The 21,835-nt window shown below is 41.9% G+C and overlaps 1 protein-coding gene across 6 annotated transcripts in view; it reads left to right on the forward strand.

Moving 5' to 3' along the window:
- The window catches only part of LOC112068216 (echinoderm microtubule-associated protein-like 1), an 83,443-nt gene extending 62,855 nt beyond the window's left edge, over positions 1-20,588 (forward strand). For all 6 annotated transcript variants that reach the window (XM_024135308.2, XM_024135309.2, XM_024135310.2 and 3 more), the window contains 7 exons: positions 428-495; positions 696-784; positions 2,100-2,197; positions 17,152-17,239; positions 17,369-17,464; positions 17,909-18,039; positions 18,146-20,588. In XM_024135308.2, coding sequence (XP_023991076.1) covers positions 428-495; positions 696-784; positions 2,100-2,197; positions 17,152-17,239; positions 17,369-17,464; positions 17,909-18,039; positions 18,146-18,271 — 696 coding nt within the window. In that variant the 3' untranslated portion in view covers positions 18,272-20,588. The remainder of the gene's footprint in view (positions 1-427; positions 496-695; positions 785-2,099; positions 2,198-17,151; positions 17,240-17,368; positions 17,465-17,908; positions 18,040-18,145) is intronic.
- Positions 20,589-21,835: the final 1,247 nt, after the last annotated feature.

Below are 21,835 nucleotides of genomic sequence, written 5' to 3' on the forward strand. Positions count from 1 at the left end.
ATTTGTAAGTGCTCTGGATAAGAGCGTCTGCTAAATGACTTAAATGTAAATGTAATTACATCGATGGAAGTTACAATCTATCTGCAATATTAAAGCCGATCTACCCCCTAAATAAATTAAAAAATAATAAATAAAACTGTCATGCCAAGTATGTTGGCTATACAGCACAAACATATCTGGGACCAGGCTACCACAAGCTTTTGCTGACCACATGATCTGATTCAGAACAACTCTGTTTTTGCCCTAGTTATAATAGTGGAGAAATGCGTAGGGTACTATCTAAACCCTTTGTGTTAATAAATCTCTCAAAAAGCTTCAGTCTCTCTGTGTTGTAATAGATCTTCACTGAGGCTGGTTATTTGGGTGCGGTAAAATGTATTAGGATGCAGTACTGAAATTAGACATCCTTTGTTTCTTTCATTTACAGGACGCAGCTCAGTCTGCTGGATTCCATCCCTCTGGAGCAGTGGTTGCTATAGGAACGCAGACCGGCAGGTGAGAAAGTACTGCTCGAGGAGAATATTGTTATGACAATTAAATCACAAAAGCTATAGAGATCTGCCAGTAATAATAATAACACATGTAATTTGTATAGTGCTTTTCATTACAATATGAATCTTAAAGGGGTGTTGTGAAACTACAGGAGAGATGTGATGTGGATAATCATGAGAGGATGGATAACTTTCATCATACAGGTGGCTGGTGCTGGATACTGACTCTAAGGATCTAGTCACAGTGCACACAGATGGGAATGAACAGCTGTGTGTTATACGCTTTGCACCGGGTAAGTGTTCTTAAGGCTCTTATATTGCTGTATTACTTGTTCTAAGCATTCATGAGGCTTTATTATGACTTATAAAAATGATTATAATAGGTTACGTCTCTCTATGTAGCAAATCTTGTAAATGAAAATAGCTGTAATTTAGTCAGGATCAGATGATAGTTTAAATTAACGTGTTGTGAAATTTATGAAGATGTTAATCTCATCTCTATTTCTTCACCGCATAGACCCTTTTTAAGCGCATGTGTTTCCGCATGGACCCTATTCCTGGGGGGGGGTCTACTAAGCTAACGTATCTTATTGTTTTAAGATGCTCATACCAACAATAATTTAGCTATTTAATTTTGCATTTTAAGGACCCCTTTGGGTATCAAAATATACATAAAAATTATGTATATATATATATTATTTGCTAAAACATGTAATTTTATGTTAGCCCATAGAAACACATTGAATAACAGATTCATACAGTAAAAAACGAATCTAAATTAAGTTTGTTTTGAASTGTCTGTCCTATATTTGAAAGATCAGGGGGAATTTTTTTGTTGTTGTTTTTTTACACATATTTAACATATTTAACACATATTTTAGGCACTAAACTACTTCCATATGAACTGAGTGTATAAAACACATAAAACACTTTTTCCATGACCAGGTGAATCCAGTAAAAAAATAAATAGGGAAGTATACTCTGAGTCTAGAAAACTTTAGGCACACCTTCCTAATATTGACTTGAACCTCCTTTTGCCCTCAGAACAGCGTCAATTCGTCAGGGCATGGAAGTGTTCCACAGGCATGCTGGGCCATGTTGACTCCAACCTTTATTTAACTGGGCAAGTCAGCTAAGAACAAATTCTTATTGTCAATGACGGCCTAGGAACAGTGGGTTAACTGCCTGTTCAAGGGCAGAATGACAGATTGTACCTTGTCAGCTCGGGGATTRGAACTTGCAACCTGTCAGTTACTAGTCCAGCTACCCTGCCGCCCCAATGCTTCCCACAGTTGTGCCAGCAACATTCACCCTCGGAATGGCACACAATCACAATCCATGTCTCATCTGTCTCAAGGTTTAAACATCCTTATTTAACCTGTCTCCTCCCCTTCATCTACACCGATTGAAGTGGATTCAACAAGTGACATCAATAAAGGATCATAGCTTTCACCTGGATTCACCTGGTCAGTCTATGTCATGGAAAGAGCAGGTGTTCTTAATGTTTTGTACACTCAGTGTAGATTGACTGTGATACGGATACATGCAGTTTTATTTATGTCGGGGACATTATCTGTTCTAACCTACATTTCCTGTCCCTATTCCTAGATGGCCATTTCCTGGCGATCGGCTCTCATGACAACTACATCTATATCTACGCAGTGGGGGAGAGCGGCAGGAAGTACAGTCGAGTGGGAAAGTGCTCGGTGAGCACCTTTTTATTTTTAGTACACCCCTCTTCTCCTCAGCATCACATCAGGAGGGCGTGCTAAATTATGAGCATTCACAGCATAGTGTATTATGGTTTAAATAGGCATTCAAAGTCAGGGTCGAGGGGGAATTGCAGTGAGATTGCCAAAATATATATATTTTTTTAAGTTCATCCCAAAAATGTTTTGGGGGAACAAAACATGTATTATTCTATAATAATATTAATTATTGTATGGGACAATATACAACGTTTTTGAGAAAGATAATTTTAGTAAATTGAGTAAATGTATTTCTTGGTTCTCTTCATTTTTATGAGAGATGAAAATGTAATGGATGATTATTTGTTGATATTATTACGTTTATTTGAACAAGGACAATGTACAACAGAACATACTTCTTAGTACACTTGAGAAAAGATGCATTGTACCCAGTGGCAATTTTAGCATGTAAACCTTGGTGGGGCAAGCTCCACAAAAAATTGTAGATGCATGCCAGGAAAGCCACTACACAACACGACACAACAATAAAGAATACATGATTTGGACTAACGGTGACTAACGGTGCCAACAAACTGTTATTGGGGGTCAATGTAAATAATCCGGCTGGCCATTTGATTAATTGTTCAGCAGTCTTATGGCTTGGGGTAGAAGCTGTTAAGGAGCCTTTTGGACCTAGACTTGGCACTCCGGTACCGCTTGCCTAGTATATAGTTCCTGGATGGCAGGAAGCTTGGCCCCAGTATGTACTGGGCTGTATGTACTACCCTCTGTAGAGACTTACGGTCGGATGCCGAGCAGTTGCAAAACCAGGTGGCGATGCAACCGATCAGGATGCTCTTGATGGTGCAGCTGTAGACATTTTTGAGCATCTGGGGACCCATGCCAAATCTTGAGGGGGTCTCCTGAGGGGGAAAAGAGGTTGTCGTGCCCACTTCACAACTTTCTTGGTGTGTTTGGACCATGATAGTTTGTTGGTGATGTGGACACCAAGGAACTTGAAACTCTCGACCCGCTCCACTACAGCCCTGACGATGTGAATGGGGGTGAGTTCGGCCCTCCTTTTCCGAACAACTCATTTGTCTTGCACACATTGAGGCAGAGGTTGTTGTCCTGGCAACACACTGCAAGGTCCTAACCTCCTACCTATAGGCTGTCTCATCGTTGTCGGTGATCAGGCCTACACACTGTTGTGTCGTCAGCAAACTAATGATTGTGTTGGAGTCTTGCTTGGCCACGCAGTGTGGGTAAACAAGGAGTACAGGAGGAGACTAAGCATGCACCCCTGAGGGCCCCTGTGTATGATCAGCGTGGCAGATGTGTTGTGGCCTACTTTGCCACCTGGGGGCGGCCCGTCAGGAAGTCCAGGATCCAGTTGTTGAGGGAGGTGTTTAGTCCCAGGGTCTTAGCTTAGTGATGAGCTTGTGTGCACTATGGTGTTGAACGCGTGAGCTGTAGTCAAAGAACAGCATTTTTACACAGGTGTTCATTTTGTCCAGTGGGAGAAGGGCAGTGTGGAGTGCGGATTGAGATTGCGTCATCTGTGGATCTGTTGGGCGGTTATGCGAATTGGAGTGTGTCTAGGGGTTTCCCGGGATGATGGTGTTGATGTGAGCCATGAACAGCCTTCATAAAGCTGTCCAACAGCGGAGTCCCAATAGCAGTCCCTACCCCTTACCACTGTTACACCTGGCTATCAGCAGAGCCTTGTCTGGCTGTGAACAGTTTCATTCAGCCTCATTTACTGCATTTAAAAAAAACATAGCTGATATGGCTGACTTGCTACACAAATGTGGTTTCAACTATTGAGATGTACAAAACTATGGCATAAGGGAACGATGAGGGGATAAAAAGGCAATCCGTAATTTCGATTAAGACATTAATGAGCGAGCTAGGACGGACTAGTCAATGAAATGTTACAGCAGACAGAATTCAGAAACATGGCCGTTCTTACAATATCTCCCTGTACAACAAGTCAGAACCTTAGCATAAATAAAGGGGGCATATAGGCAGACAATGAAAGCTCTTAAGATATTCGATGATGACATTTCTCTGAAAACAGGCTTATAGGCTACATGTGCACCACCAAGTCAGTTGGGCTAAATTATGAGGGGAAAAGGGACCACATTGTTAGGGTGAGGCACATGGCGACTAACAGCTTCTTACAAAAACATACACTTAGTATTACTTTCTTAGCTACAGTATTACATATCTCCCTGGCATATTACGTAATTTATGCTGCAGCATACAATACATTTTTGGACTCACCTGTTGTGTTGTGCTCACTTAGACAGGAAGGAGGAGCGGCGGTCCTTCGTGGGCAAATTTTGTCATCAAACTTTGTTATCAAAGACTGGCATTCTTTGGATTTATGGTGCTTTCAAGACAACTGGGAACTTGAAATCAAACTCAGTGAACTTCAGGTCGGAACTCTAGAAAGAGGCCCGAGTTCCTGACTTGGATTTCCGAGTTGGATGACCGTTCAAAATGTATTGAGGAGAGTTCCCAGTTGTCTTGAACTCACTGAAGTCTGAGATTTACTAGTTCTGAGTTTCCAGTTATTTTGAAAGCGGCAGAAGTCATGCTGGATTGACAGCATTGATAATGTTGAATGTTTCTCCTTTTAAGCTTGGAAAAGAGACCCTTAAACCCAGACTTGGACCACACATCCACTCCACTGAGTAGCAGGCTAGTGATTGCTTTGCAATGCTTGCAGTTAGCCACTGATTCCTTCCAAACCACTCATTGTTAAATTTGCGATTTCCAACTTGTTGTGTAATGTTTATGTCCAATGGCCGATGAGCACCGATACCTTTGATCTGTATTTTCTCTACATATGACAAGGATTGAAATGAATTTGCCAGTAATTTGCTGACTTGATTCATGATGATGACTGCTACCTTGCTAGCTCAGTCCAATCAAAGCTACTGTAGATATAACGTGATTTGATGTAATTTTATCTGTGGCCAATGACATTGAGCCTTCTTCTAATGTAACTCCATGGCAGCATCCAAGGGGCTTGAATTTTTTAGCTCTCCCCGTAGATTTTGTGGGGATGTATTGTCCCCATGAGTGACAGAACACTGAGCCAATCACGGCGCAACTAGAGAACATTACCAACCTCTACGCTAATTATTTTCCGCTGGCTGCCCGAACACCACAGAAAGCACTGAGCTAGGCTAAAACATTTTTTACATTGTTTGCAAACTGATATGTGACACGTATTAATGCTAAAATAACATGCAAAACAGGCACCACATTTATTTATTATCACTCATGCCCTGTGGATGGGGGCATTGTCATCAAATGGGGCATAGCCATGGTAGCCAAAATAATAGCCAAAATAATGCATTTTTATACATGACCCTAAGCATGATGGGATGTTAATTGCTTAATTAACTCAGGAACCACACCGGTGTGGAAGCACCTGCTTTCATTAAACTTTGTATCCCTGATTTACTCAAGTGTTTCCATTGTTTTAGCAGTTTCCTGCACTGTATATTCAGACACAATAAAGAGGTCAGGAATGGTGACATGCTTTTTCCTTATGGAAAAATGCATACCAACAGTTTTGTTCACATTTAAACTAAGACATAACTGCTGTGATACATGATACATGACTGTGATACATGAGCCAAAGCTTCAGTTAGCTTAGATGCAACTTCTTCTGCAGTTGTGGCATGTGTGTATATAACAGTATAATCTGCATATATGTGTATATCAACACCATGACACACATGAGGCATGTCATTTATATATAAACTAAAGCGTAAAGGCCAGTTGCCAGACAATGAGACGTTCTGTTTGATTCTAACACACTATTCTGTCAGATAAATAATAATCTATCCATTTTAAAGCATTGGGGGAGAAATTACATTCAGCTAGTTTAGAGAGTAGAATTCTATGATTTACAGTATCAAATGCTTTTTGCAAATCTAAAAACACAGATCCTACCACTCCKTCTTTGTCAAGTTTAACCTTCTCCCAAAAATAACAGTTTTCTGACTGTAATGAGAAWTCACTAGTATTCAAGTGATCAGTCAATTACTCAGTAACTACCCTCTTTCCAGCCTTTGAAGTGATTGGCAAAATACTTATAGGTCTATAATTATTGACCATAAAACAATCAGCAGACTTGAATACAGGGGTAACAACAGCTGACTTCCATTCCCTTGGGAATTTATGGGAAATGAATCAAATCTGTTATTGGCAGGGGCGCAACATTCTGAAATTGCATTCTGAATCCCCCCCCCCCCCCCGACCCCGCCCACACACACAGTTTTATAATTGGAATGTGATACAAACGAGGAAACTGAGTGCTTTAGGACCATGCGGGTGTCTCAGAGCGGTCGGGTAGGCTGTTTGGAGTGTTTATCCGACTGGAGAGAAAAAAGAAACAAAAAATATATATCAAAAATATGCCCCTCCACTTCTAAAACCAACGATGTGCCCCTTGTTATTGATGATGTTAAAATATCTTTATGTGTTTTAAAGAACGCATTATCAAAACCATAGACATCTTTGGCTTTAGAGGTTTTCAAGCTGCTTAAGAGTTTGTTTACTTTCACCTCAATAGTTGGAATCGTATCAAACATTTTGAGGGAGTCATCACACCGGGTGATACATAACTCGCTCACTGTAAACTTTTGCCCCAGATCTTGTACAGACTGAATAAAGAAATTGTTAAAAGTAGTGGCTATAGAGTAGCTATCCTCGATTAATCTTCCATTAACTTTCAGTTTTATACCTCCTTTAATTTGTCTCGCCTCTTGCCTGTTAAACTGTCTATTTTTATCAAAATTTGTTTACAATCACCTTTCGCCTCATTTATGATGTTAATGAAAAAGTTGGCTTTGAATTTCTTAACTCGGAGATTAACTTGTTCCTCAGCACTCTGAATATCATTCTGTCGCCATCTAGTCCAGTTTTGGGCTTTCTTTAGTGCAGCATACATTTTTTTAGTTAACTGCCACAGGGTGTCATTTAACCAAGGCTATTATTTATATTTTTCTTTCATGTAATTGTCTTAGTATAATATGTTTTCAAATTAGTGAGCGTTATTTTATTATATCACAATTATTTTCTAGGTCCTTGGATGTCAAGACATCATCCCACTTGATTCTCTTTAAGTCATTTTGAAAATGGACCGAGTCTCTTTTTGGTGTACAGTAGACAGAGGTTTGCCTTCTTGAGGGGTTTAAATTTAATCTCTGTTTTGAAAGCTTTCTTGCAATCAAAGTTAAATTATGATCTGATAGCCTAGTTGTCAAATTGTATTTAGAGTAGCTGCTCTTAGCAACATCAATGTATTTACATACACTAGTGTTGCTTTCAATTGTATTCGGTTGCACAAAAACAGTCTGCGGGAAGCCAGAAGTTAAATACAATTCCATTTCAACTTACTGTGCCAGTCTGCAGGAAGCCAGAAGTTAAATACAATTCCATTTGAACTTACTGTGCCAGTGGGCAGGAAGGTTGGTCATTATGACGAAGGTAATTTTAGACAAAATATCTAAAGGATCGTATTATTAAACTGACTTTCCAAACGTGGGTCTGTAGTAGACCTACTTCCTCTCTGCTTACCTCATGTCAATATAGAGGGACGTACATTTTCTCCTTTCCTTCACTCTTGATTGCATGTGCTGCCATAGAAAAAGAATGATTGAGCTATATCTATCTTAATCCACTAAATCCTGGCATTGTATAAATACTAGCAGGAGTTGTAGATTGTTTTTTCAGAAAGAAAAAGAAAATTCAGATTGGAATCTACCAGAAGTTGTTCGAATTGGCCACGTTATGGTGTAAGACTTCTGATGTTCAGGTGCCCTCCAAAAATGCCATTCGGTTTTAATTTAGGGTCCCACAGGACCTTAGCATGGTTCACTGTTTGAAAGGTGTTAAAGGGCGACTGCACCTCCTGATTTGGCATTGTTTTGAAGATTGCTCATTACGAAAAACTAGTGGCCATGACTGAAGCCAAACAAGTCGTCTTGGGGTGTGGTTTGGTGTGGGTGTGATATGTTCGCATATCGTACCCTGGCAGGCACTGTTGTTTGTCCCTCCAGAGTCACTGTAGCAACAACATAGCCACTTCCTCAAAATAGTAATTTCTTTAAAATAGTCAGAATTAATGTAATACAAATCAAGAAATCTGTAATTAATTTAAAATGTTTTTTCAGAGAAGGTTTTAGTAGTGCAATTTTACATCTAGCTAAGGTGTTTGGGGCAGTATTTCTCAAGTAAAAAAATMTGCATGAAAAATGAGTCAGTGCACTGCATACAGTCTATCGAGTTGGCAAAGTCTGGCTGCGTGCTCTGGCCTGATTTCTGAGAACAATAACATGCCTACAACTTCATCGTCTGCAAGCTGTCAAACTATCGTGAATAAAGCACAAACTACATGCTGTTTATCAGTGCCCGAAATCAGTAAGTTCCAACTCTGTGTTTTTCAATGAAGCTAGCAAGTAGTAGCTGGTAGGCACATTGAGCAGCCAGGCCACAATCAGCTTATCAAGTCACTGAGTGGCTACATGTGTGCTTCAGTGCCGTTTAGACTACATCGGAGAGTGGATAAACCACCTCTGCCCTCCGTTCTATTGGCGAAAGTGCAATCACTGGAGAATAAACTGGAAGAGCTCCGTTTGAGACTATCCTATCAATGTGATCTGAAGAAGTGTAATATCCTATGTTTCTCCTATGTTTCTCTGAGTTGTGGCTGAACAACGACATGGAAAATATACAGTTGAAGTGGGAAGTTTACATACACTTAGGTTGAGTCATTAAAACTCGTTTTCCACAAATTTCTTGTTAACCATCTATAGCTTTGGCAAGTCGGTTAGGACATCTACTTTGTGCATGACACAAGTAATTTTTCCAACAATTGTTTACAGACAGATTATTTCACTTATAATTCACTGGATCACAATTCCAGTGGGTCAGAAGGTCACATACACTAAGTTGGCTGTGCCTTTAAACAGCTTGGAAAATTCCCCAAAATTATGTCATGGCTTTAGAAGCTTCTGATCGACMAATTGACATAATTTGAGTGAATTGGAGTGTGGATGTGGTAGTTCAAGGCCTACCTTCAAACTCAGTACCTATTTGTTTGACATTGTGGGAAAATCAAAAGAAATCAGCCAAGACCTCATAAAAAAATTGTAGACCTCCACAAGTCTGGTTCATCCTTGAGAGCAARTTCCAAACACCTGAAGGTACCACGTTCATCTGTACAAACAATAGTACACTATTATAAACACCATGGGACCACGCAGCCGTTATACCGCTCAGGAAGGAGACGTGTTCTGTTTCCTAGAGATGAACGTACTTTGGTGTGAAAAGTGCAAATCAATCCCAGAACAACAGCAAAGGACCATGTGAAGATGCTGGAGGAAACAGGGACAAAAGTATCTATATCCATAGTAAAACGAGTCCTATATCGACATACAGTGGGGAGAACAAGTATTTGATACACTGCCGATTTTGCAGGTTTTCCTACTTACAAAGCATGTAGAGGTCTGTAATTTTTATCATAGTACATTATATGAGAGACGGAATCTAAAACAAAAATCCAGAAAATCACATGTATGATTTTAGAATTTCATTTGCTTTTATTGCATGACATAAGTATTTGATACATCAGAAAAGCAGAACTAATATTGGATTCAGAAACTTTGTTTGCAATTACAGAGATCATACGTTTCTGTAGTTTCTTCTAGGTTTGCACACACTGCAGCAGGGATTTTTGCCCATCCTCCCTACAGATCTTCCAGATCCTTCAGGTTTCGGGCTGCTTCCGGCAATACGGATCTTCAGCTCCCTCCAAAGATTTCTATTGGGTTCTGGTCTGGGGACTGGCTAGGCCACTCCAGGACCTTGAGATGCTTCTTACGGACCCACTCCTTAGTTGCCATGGCTGTGTGTTTTGTGTCGTTGTCATGCTGGAAGGCCCAGCCACGACCCATCTTCAATGCTCTTTCTGAGGAAGGAGGTTGTTGCCAAGATCTCGCGATAATGGCCCCATCCATCCTCCCTCATACAATAGGTGCAGTCGTCCTGTCTTTGCAGAAAAGCATCCCCAAAGATGATGTTCCACCTCCATGCTTCACGGTTGGGATGGTGTTCTTGGGGTTGTACTCATATTCTTCTTTCCTCACAACCCGGCGAGTGGAGTTAGACCAAAAAGCTCTATTTTTCGTTCATCAGACACTGACCTTCTCCCATCCTTCTCTGGATCATCCAGATGGTCATTGGCAAACTTCAGACAGGCCGGACATGCACTGCTTAAGCAGGGGGACCTTGCGTGCGCTGCAGGATTTTAATCCATGCAGCAAGTAGTTGTACTAATGGTTTCTTTGAGACTGTGGTCCCACTTCTCTTAGGTCATTGACCAGGTCCTGCCGTGTAGTTCTGGGTGATCCTCACCTTTCCTCATGATCATTGATGCCCCCGAGGTGAAATCTTCATGAGCCCCAGACCGAGGGTGATTGACCGTCATCTTGAACTTCTTCCATTTTCTAATAATTGCGCACAGTGTTTCTTTCCCACAAGCTGCTTGCCTATTGTCCTGTAGCCATCCCCTTGTGCAGGTCTACAATTTTATCCTGATGTCCTTACACAGCTCTCTGGTCTTGGCCATTGTGGAGAGGTTGGGATCTGTTGATTGAGTGTGTGGACAGGTGTCTTTAACTAGGTAACGAGTTTCATATAATTTTTTAATTTTTTTATTCACCTTTATTTAACCAGGTAGGCTAGTTGAGAACAAGTTCTCATTTGCAACTGCGCCTGCCAAGATAAGCATAGCAGTGTGAACAGACAAACAGAGTTACACATGGAGTAAACAATAAACAAGTCAGTAACATGGTAGAAAAAAAGAGAATCTATATACAATGTGTGCAAAAGGCATGAGGTAGCAATAAATCGAATAATTACAATTAGCAGATTAACACATGGAGTGATAAATCATCAGATGATCATGTAGAAGAGTACTGGTGTGCAAAAGAGCAGAAAAGTAAATAAATAAAAGCAGTATGGGGGTGAGGTAGGTTAAATTGGGGTAGTTTACAGATGACTTGTACAGCTGCAGCGATCGGTTAGCTGCTCGGATAGCAGATTTTTAAAGTTTGGAGGATAAAAGTCTCCAACTTCAGAGATTTTTGCAATTCGTTCCAGTCGCAGGCAGCAGAGAACTGGAAGAAAGCGTCCAAATGAGGTTTAGCTTTAGGGATGATCAGTTGATACACCTGCTGGAGCGCGTGCTGCGGTGGGTGTAGCCATCGTACCAGGGAACTGAGATAAGGCGGCACTTTACCTGCATGCCTTGTAGAGACCTGGAGCCAGTGGGTCTGACGCGGACATGTACGGCCGGCCGACTAGGGCATACAGGTCGCGGGTGGGGTCGTATAGGTGCTTTAAACAAACGAATGGCACTGTGATAAACTGCATCCAGTTGGTGAGTAGAGTGTTGGAAGCTATTTTGTAGATGACATCGCCGAAGTCGAGGATCCGTAGGATAGTCAGTTTTATAGGGTAAGTTTGGCGGCGGTGAGTGAAGGAGGCTTTGTTGCGGATAGAAAGCCGATTCTTGATTTGATTTTGGATTGGAGATGTTTGATATGAGTCTGAAGGAGAGTTTGCAGTCTAGCCAGACACCTAGGTACTTATAGTGTCACATATTCTAAGTCGGAACCGCTGCCAGGGTGTGATGCTAGTCGGGCGTCGCGGTGCAGGCAGCGAACGGTTGAAAAGCATGCATTTGTTTTTACTAGCGTTTAAGAGCAGTGAGGCCACGGAAGGAGTGTTGTATGGCATTGAAGCTCGTTTGGAGGTTAGATAGCACAGTGTCCAAGAAGGGCCGGAAGTATATAGAATGGTGTCGTCTGCGTAGAGGTGGATCAGGGAATCGCCCGCAGCAAGAGCAACATCAATTGTATACAGAAAAAAGAGTCGGCCCGAGAATTGAACCCTGTGGTACCCCCTAGAGACTGCCAGAGACCGGACAACATGCCCTCCGATTTGCACACTGAACTCTGTCTGCAAAGTAGTTGTGAGCCAGGCAAGGCAGTCATTAGAAAAACCGAGGCTACTGAGGCTGCCGATAAGAATATGGTGATTGACAGAGTCGAAAGCCTTGCGCAGGTCGATGAAGACGGCTGCACAGTAATGTCTTTTATCGATGGCGTTATGATGTCGTTTAGTACCTTGAGCGTGGCTGAGTGCACCGTGACCGGTCGGAAACCGGATTGCACAGCGGAGAAGTACGGTGGGATTCGAGATGGTCAGTGATTCGTTTGGGACTTGGCTTTCGAAGACCTTAGATAGGCGGCAGGATGGATATAGGTCTGTAACAGTTTGGGTCAGGTGTCTCCCCTTTGAGAGGGGGATGACCGCGGCAGCTTTCCAATCCTTGGGGATCTCAGATGTACGAGAGAGAGGTTGAACAGGCTGGTAATAGGGGGTGCGACAATGGCGGCGGACAGTTTCAGAGATAGGGGTCCAGATTGTCAAGCCCAGCTGATTTGTATGGTCCAGGTTTTCCAGCTCTTTCAGAACATTGCTATCTGGATTTGGGGATAAGGAGAAGCTGGGGAGGCTGGGCGAGTAGCAGCGGGGTGCTTGGCCAAGAGTTGGAGTCCCAGGAGGAAGGCATGGCCAGCCATTGAGAAATGCTTGTTGAAGTCTTCGATTATCACGATTTATCGGTGGTGACCGTGTTACCTAGCCTCAGTGCAGTGGGCAGCTGGGAGAGGTGCTCTTGTTCTCCATGGACTTAAAGTATCCAGAACTTTTTGGTTTAGAGCTACAGGATGCGAATTTTGAAAAAGCTGGGCTTTGCTTTCCTGACTGACTGCGTGTGTATTGGTTCTGACTTCCTGAACAGTTGCATATCCCGGGGGTCTTCGATGCTATTGCAGTTCCGCACAGGATGTTTTGTGTGGTCGAGGCAGTCAGGTCTGGAGTGAACCAAGGGCTATATCTGTTCTTGTTCTGCATTTTTTGAACGGAGCATGCTTGTCTATAATGTGAGAGAGTAACATTTAAAGAATGACCAGGCATCCTCAACTGACGGGATGAGGTCAATATCCTTCCAGGGTACCGGGCCAGGTCGATTAGAAAGGCCTGCTCGCAGAAGTGTTTTTAGGGAGCGTTTGACAGTGATGAGGGTGGTCGTTTGACCGCGGAGTGGCGGATACAGGCAATGAGGCAGTGATCGCTGAGATCTTTATTGAAACAGCAGAGGTGTATTTGGAGGCGCGTTGGTGCAGGATATGTCTATTAGGGTGCCCATGTTTACGCGATTTAGGGTTGGACCGGTGGGTTCCTTGATGATTTGTGTGAGATTGAGGGCATCAAGCTTGGATTTGAGTAATCAGGTAATGAGTGGAGAACAGGGGCTTCTTAAAGAAAAAGAAAGTTGTGGGCGGATTTTCTACTGGTTGGTAGGTGATCAAATACTTATGTCATGCAATAAAATGCAAATTAATTATTTAAAAATCATACAATGTGATTTTCTGGATTTTTTTTAGATTCCGTCTCTCACAGTTGAAGTGTACCTATGATAAAAATTACAGACCTCTACATGCTTTGTAAGTAGGAAAACCTGCAAAATCGGCAGTGTATCAAATACTTGTTCTCCCCACTGTAACCTGAAASGCCGCTCTTTGCCTCTCCTGAGTCCGTATGGGAGATACAGCGACAAGACTGTAACTACCAATTGGATACCATGAAATTGGGGAGAAAAAAACAACAACAAAAAACAACAACAAAAAACATAGAGATCCATACAAAGCTCTCCCTCCCTCTCCCTTCATTTGGCAAATCTGACCATAACTCTATCCTCCTGATTCCTGCTTACAAGCAAAAACTCTAACAGGAAGTACCAATGACGCTCTCAATATGGAAGTGGTCTGAGGAAGCAGATGGTAAGCTACAGGACTGTTTCAGTAGCTCAGACTGGAATATGTTCCGGTATTCATCCGATGACATTGAGGAATTTGCATCAGTCACCGGCTTTATTAATAAGTGTGTGTGCAGTGTCCGTACGTACATATCCCAACCAGAAGCCATGGATTACAGGAAACATCTTAACCTATCCTAAAGGAGTGAAACACTAATCCGGACTAAACAAACAGGCTAAACGAGTGAAACACCAAACAAACAGGCAAAACATCAATGCAGGACCAAGATCGAATCTTATTACACCAGCTCTGACGCTCTTCGGATGTGGCAGGACTTGCAAACTATCACGGATTACAAAGGGACACCCAGCCGCGAGCTGTCCAGTGATGCGAGCCATGTGGACAAGGAAAGCAACACTGAACCATGAATGAGAGCACCAGTTGTTCCGGACGKCTGTGTGATCACGCTCTCTGTAGCTGATAAGACCTTTAAACAGGTTAACATTCACAAGGTCACAGGGCCAAACGGATTTCCAGGACACGTACTCAGGGCATGAAAGCACGCCCCCATTCATATCGACGGGGGTTTTGGTGGAGCGAGTTGAGAGCTTCAAGTTTCTCTGTGTCTACATCACTAAGGACCCATCATGGTCCAAACACAATCGTAAAAAGGGCACGACAACGCCTCTTTCCCCTCAGGWGGCTGAAAACATTTGGCATTTCCCCTCAGATCTTCAAAAAGTTCTACAGCTGCACCATTTAGAGCATCTTAATTGGCTGCATCACCACTTGGTATAGCAACTGCTTGGCATCTGACTGCAGGCGCCACAGAGGGTAGTGCGTACGGCCCACTATATCACTGGTGCTGAGCTCCCTGCCATTCAAGACCTCTTTACCAGGCGCTGTCAGAGAAAGGCCCTAAAAATGTTACCTTACTGTGATTGTTTTCAATAAAAATATTCAACAACAAAAATTGCTTCTTAGCAAAGAGCAATTTCTCAAACAATAATTTTTATAGTACTGTCAGGGAGTTGGGAGGGGAAAAACTGCAAAGTAGCTGTTATTGGCAGAGAGGTTTGGAAGTCTCTTTCTTATTTGTCTATTAACACATTTAATAGACCACCCAACCAAAACAGGTTGACATTTCAGCCGGTCTTTTCAAACAGCTCTTACACTCAAAGTGCATTATCATAATTTTCACAATTTCACAGTATTATTCTTACCTCATAGCGTGGAAATATATACAGTACCAGTCAAAAGTTTGGACACACCTACTCATTCCATGTTTTTTCTTTATTTTTACTATTTTCTACATTGTAGAATAATAGTGAAGACATCAAAACTATGAAATATCACATATGGAATCATGTAGTAACCAAACAAGTGTTAAATAAATCAAAACATATTTTATATTTGAGATCCTTCAAAGTAGCCACCCTTTGCCTTGATGACAGCTTTGCATACTCTTGGCATTCTCTCAACCAGCTTCATGAGATATTCACCTGGAATGCATTTCAAATAACAGGTGTGCCTTGTTAAAAGTTAATACAGTATGTGGAATTTCTTTCCTTCTTAATGCGTTTGAGCCAATCAGTTGTGTTGTGACAAGGTAGGGGTGGTATACAGAAGATAGCCCTATTTGCTAAAAGAACAAGTCCATATTGTGGCAAGAACAGCTCAAATAAGCAAAGTGAAACGACAGTCCATCATTACTTTAAGACATGAAGGTCAGTCATTGCGCAAAATGTCAAGAAATCTTTGAAAGTTTCTTCAAGTGCAGTCGCAAAAACCATCAAAAACCATGATGAAACTGGCCCTCATGAGGACCGCCACAGGAAAGGAAGATCCAGAGTGACCTCTGCTGCGGAGGATAAGTTAATTAGAGTTAACTGCACCTCAGATTGCAGCCCACACAAATGCTTCACAGAGTTCAAGTAACAGACACATCTCAACATCAACTGTTCAGAGGAGACTGTGTGATCGATTGCTGCAAAGAAACCACTACTAAAGGACACCAATAAGAAGAAGAGACTTGCTTGGGCCAAGAAACATGAGCAATGGACATTAGACCGGTGGAAATCTGTCCTTTGGTCTGATGAGTCCAAATTGGAAAATTTTGGATCCAATCGCCGTGTCTTTGTGAGACACAGAGTAGGTGAACGGATGATCTCTGCATATGTGGTTCCCACCATGAAGTATGGAGGAGGAGGTGTGATGGTGTGGGGGTGCTTTGCTGGTGACACTGTCTGTGATTTATTTAGAATTCAAGGTACACTTAACCAGCATGGCTACCACAGCATTCTGCAGCAATATGCCATCCCATCTGGTTTGCGCTTAGTGGGACTATCATTTGTTTTTCAACAGGATAATGACCCAACACACCTCCAAGCTGTGTAAGGGCTATTTGACCAAGAAGGGGAGTGACGGAGTGCTGCATCAGATGACCTGGCCTCCACATTCACCCGACCTCAACCCATTTGAGATGGTTTGGGATGAGTTGGACCGCAGAGTGAAGGAAAAGCAGCCAACAGATGCTCAGCATATGTGGGAACTCCTTCAAGACTGTTGTAAAAGCATTAGAGGTGAAGCTGGTTGAGAGAATGCCAAGAGTGTGCAAAGCAGTCATCAACGCAAATTGTGGCTTTAAAAAAAATGTGTTTAGACTTTTTTTGTTTACTACACGATTCCATATGTGTTATTTCATAGTTTGATGTCTTCACTATTATTTTACAATGTAGAAAACAGTAAAAATGTAAGAAAATTACTTGAATAAGTAGGTGTGTCCAAACTTTTGACTGGTACTGTATAAAACACAAGAAAATAACTGTTTTGAATGCACTGGTTCTTTAACGGTTCACTGTTTCAAAACTGCAGGGTTTTTTCACATATTTGTTATACTTTTTATGTTCCAAAAATTAAAGGTTTTCACGTTTTGAACAAATAATGTTCAGCAAATGTCTTATCTAGTGAAGTTCTTCTGCAGCAGGGTTCTCTTGCCTTTGTACTACAGCTGCATACTATCTCTCTCTGTCTCTCACTCTCTCTTTTTCTGTRTCTCAGGGCCACTCCAGCTTCATCACCCATCTGGACTGGTCAGTGGACTCTCAGTACCTGGTGTCCAACTCAGGAGACTATGAGATACTCTATTGTAAGTATGGTCATGTTCAGTAAAGCAAACTGTAGCAAACTGTTTTGCAACTGAAAATGAAAATCTGTGTTCTTATTGGAAAAGTTCAGATAGCACCTCCACATTTCAATCCGCTGTGTGTCGTTCCAGGGATCCCATTAGTGTGTAAACAGGTGGTGAGTGTGGAGACCACACGGGACATCCCCTGGGCCACATCCAACTGCACTCTGGGCTTCCAAGTCTTTGGTGAGCAATGCAGCTGGATTTGTATTTGCTGGACACATACTATATAATGTCTCGGGGACAGATGGACGTAACATAGGATGGTATCGTAGCGTCTGTCAACAGACTGTGGGATGTGACAACTAATGAGGAACTTCAACGTGCACATATTTTTTTGTCACTGGTCATTTGGACTAATCACGATTTTGCATCTTTCAAATTTCTGAAGGGAAGGGGCCATTTGACCCATACTTTGGCTGAGAGATTCATTTATGGGGGTGGAGACTTTGTTTGTCTTGTCAGTACTTCTCCCCCCAGAACCTAATCGAGCATATGATGCAATTACAGTACGCAACATTTTTGTTCTGGGTTTCCAAGATTACATACTGTATGACCATTCACTTTGAACATTTTGTGTAGGGTATAACATAATGAGATAGATACTGTAACTCTGGTCCTGATCCACAGGGTTATGGCCTGACGGCTCCGACGGGACTGACATCAACGCCGTCTCCAGATCCAATGAGAAAAGGCTGCTCGTCACAGGAGACGACTTCGGAAAAGTCCACCTTTTCTCATTCCCCTGCTCTCAATTCCGGGTYAGATTGAAAATCTATTGAATATTTTGATGAGAAGAGACTGTGAAGATGATGTGAGGCCATTGATTGCAGTTTGATTGATTGATTGATTCTCTTCTTCTTCCAGGCTCCCAGTCATGTTTATGGCGGACACAGCAGTCATGTGACCAACGTGAAATTCCTGTTTGATGATAGTTGCCTGGTTTCCACTGGGGGCAAGGACATGAGCGTCATGCAGTGGCGGGTAGTGTGAGGCGGCCATTTTGGGGCAACAGACAGACAGTTTCTTTATGGATCAGGGTAGGGTGGGTAGGGGAAGGGTAGGGTGGGTAGGGGAAGGGTTGTACTCTTAGAGGCTTCCCTGTACAATGAGCTTATGATGAAGTTGCCCCTAGAAGCTGATCTTGGATCAGTTTTGTATTTACCCCATTAATGGGTTAGGATTTGGGGAGGGCTGATTCTAGATCTGTTCCTAGGGTTGACTTCACTACAGAGTTGAGATTTTTGGTGGGTGGGATGGGTCGTGTGTGGGTTGGGGACGAAGAGCATCGCAACAAAAGGATGATACAACAGGGAGTACCTATTGTTTCGTTTTTTATCGTTCCGTCTGTCTCCTTTATTTTGTATATTTCACACCTCAGGAAACCAATAGAAAATTAGGAGTTTAATTTTTTCCCTTTGCCATATCAATGGTAGCCTCTCTGGCCTGGTAGAGATAGCACTCCACATTGGAAAGTTGGTGGCAGGTAGCCTAGTGCTTAAGAGTGTTGAGCCAGTGAGCAAAAGGTTGCTGGTTTGAATCCCCAAGCTGATTAGGTGAAAAATCTGTTGAGCAAGGCACTTTAGCCAAATTGCTCTGGGTAAGAGTGGCTGCATAATGGAAGTTTTAATTTGTACTATGTGCATTTGATCTACACTGAAAGCACATACATTTGGTTCAAACTGACGCTGACAGAGAGTAAATGACCAATATCCCAATGATTACACTCTTTCATCATATGATGTGTGTTTTATAATGAATACATCAGCTTTACCCCCAGGCAGTTTGTTACTAGGCCAAGTGTGCGGTTGAATAGATGTGAATTCTGTGAGGCTACATGGGAATATGAAGATATTATCTCTCTGCTGCCACTGTCTGGCTTCCTGAGGTATTGAATGGTGTCATAATGACTACTTCACTAATGCTCTGCAAACTATAATACTTGATAAAGTATAACACTGGCATTTCAAAGAGCTCTTTGAAAACAAATGAATAATTATTTAAATGAATAATCAATGATTATTTACACCTGTTGAAAAGCATCATTTTGGGACCCAAATGACTGAAGTTGAACTACATTTCAAACATATTTGGATTACACTGCCGATGTCACTTCCTTCCTGTGCCTCCCTTATCTTCCTGTATAGTCCCCAAACTAGTTCTGTAAATAAGAGGTTTGTACTAATCAGACCATTGCACTGTAATTGTTTTCTCTCCAATACCCTTTTCACACTATAGTGCCGAACCAATCCGCACCGCGCTGACTAAATATTTTATTTTCACATTGTCCTTTTCAGCACAGCTCCAGTAACTACGATGGAAGCGTAACCAGACTAGCTCAGTACAGCTTGTTTTTCTCGTTTTGGCTCGGTTTGGCTCAGTAGTGTGAAAAGCGCTAATGTGTGCTCCCCTATTGTGCACTGTTTACCATAGGCAAGTAATCACTACTCCAAGGCTTAAGGCCCACTCTTGATATTTACAGCTGTTTTTGATCTCTCCAAGGCTTAAAAGAACCTATGACTTAGCTACCATACTGACCTTGTCACCTTGACTCATGCCTCTTGTTTACTAGGCATATCCATGAACAAAACCTGTAATTCATATTGAAAGCTTTCCCCAAAGCCATGAAAAAGTAATCGCACCAAGAGTTATCTGTACCACACTGCTAATGTCTGAAATGGACTGGTCATTCATCTGGCGTTTGCTTTATAGTGATAAAAAGTTCTGAAAAGTATCCAGAGCATGCATTACATTGGTTATACCTGGGCTGCCTTCAGAAGGGCACAACATTGTGGAACGTTCATATAGAAATATACTACGAAGAGCAAACATGCCTTTCTGACATGTAGGATGAAGATTCGCGTCAGCTCTATTCATGTAATTTCCTCAATTTCTGGGGGGCACTGAGCAAATTCCATGTCTGCTAAGCACAAACTTGAACATTGTGAACATTTGGTGCAACTTCCAGCGTGTGTTTACTGTGAACACTGAGGCTGTACCCACTTTAAGTTACAGTTTTAACAGTGTCCAAGTAGGCTAGTGGCTATTTGATCATAATATAGGCTTACRAGAGTGGCCTACCATCAAAAACAATGGAGAAAGTGCATCCCATAACATTTTAACAAAGAAATAGCTGTTTTATCATTCAGTCTACAGTAGCAGCCAATGTGTGGTGTTCCATCCAGGGCTTGACATTAACCTGTTTATCCACTTGCCCTTCAGACAAGGAGGTGACTGAACATTTTGTTGTGTTGTTTGATGCAAGAAACCACTTTACAAAATAAAATGCATTTTTATTCACATACCATTATTACAGAGAATCAGACAAATTATACTACCCTCTACCTATTGGCTACTTGGCTTATTCAAAATACAACACTGCTCTTTACCTGATTCACTTTTCAAAGATGTCTAGAAATGTACACGTTTTGTGCTCTTGTAGGAAGCAATCACTCCCCTATTGCTGACTACAAATGATTTATAACTGGGCTTATAACTCACTAACTAACAAAGGATATGAACAAAATGTGCACACGTGGCTACATGCAGCTTTCGCTTTGATCTCAAAACAAGTGCATCCACTCACGACCGCCCATGCTGTAAACACAGTCCAGTTCAAAGTAAATGGCACAGATCCATATATGGCAATGGTATATTTGCATATAGATGTTTATGCCGGACCAGGATGAGTAGTGTGTGTCAATGCAATAGAATCCTACTCTGATGTGTTCTGCCTACAACAACATGTCTTGCATAATTGGTTTTGTTTCGGTATATTGCATTGAAAGTGGCTAATATTGAATTAATTAGATCACAATTGCCACATTGAAGAGATAGTGTTGACAGGGAAAACTCTAAAACAGTTGTCACCAACCTTTTCTGAGTCAGGATCACTTTCTGAGTCAAAATGCAAGCCGAGATTTACTGCTCAGATTTTTTTTAACATGACTTAAAAAACATAAGCCTATGCAACATTAACCAATTAAAAACAGTATTGTAGCAAGGAGGTTTGTGCAGTAAGTTATAGGCCCAATACATTATCACCTCATATTGGCTTTTCTCGAATTGCCCTGCTAATACATTGTTGTTCGGGCCATTTTTTAAAATTAGATTAAAACATTTGAGGTAGGCTATATAATCACTGGTAAATGATCCGTTGATTTATTACTTGTGAGGCACAGCTGAGTGAGCATACCTTTAAATAATTCGCTTTTCATTTTACTGGGCTGATGTTGCCTGCATCTGATGGTCAGTCTCAGCGGAGGGAGAGAGCAGCACGGGTATGATACCACGGGCATGATACACTAGCACAGGATGCCGCGTGGTGAAACACCGCTTCCCATTAATTTCAATGGAAGGAAAGCTGTGAGAAAGGGAGAGGGTGGGGGACCTTTGGGCGGTGCGAATGTGGCGTGGGAGTCGGTGAAAAATATAAACTTTTACCAACTTCATGCAAATCACCAGCGGCGACCGCTGGGCGATGACCAATCATATCGAGTGGTTCCCATGACGAATGTGACGCGATGCAACCCAAGGCTGGAGACTTTCTTCAAATYK

This window comes from Salvelinus sp. IW2-2015, unplaced genomic scaffold, assembly GCF_002910315.2.
Source record: "Salvelinus sp. IW2-2015 unplaced genomic scaffold, ASM291031v2 Un_scaffold245, whole genome shotgun sequence".
Taxonomy (NCBI): Eukaryota; Metazoa; Chordata; class Actinopteri; order Salmoniformes; family Salmonidae; genus Salvelinus; species Salvelinus sp. IW2-2015.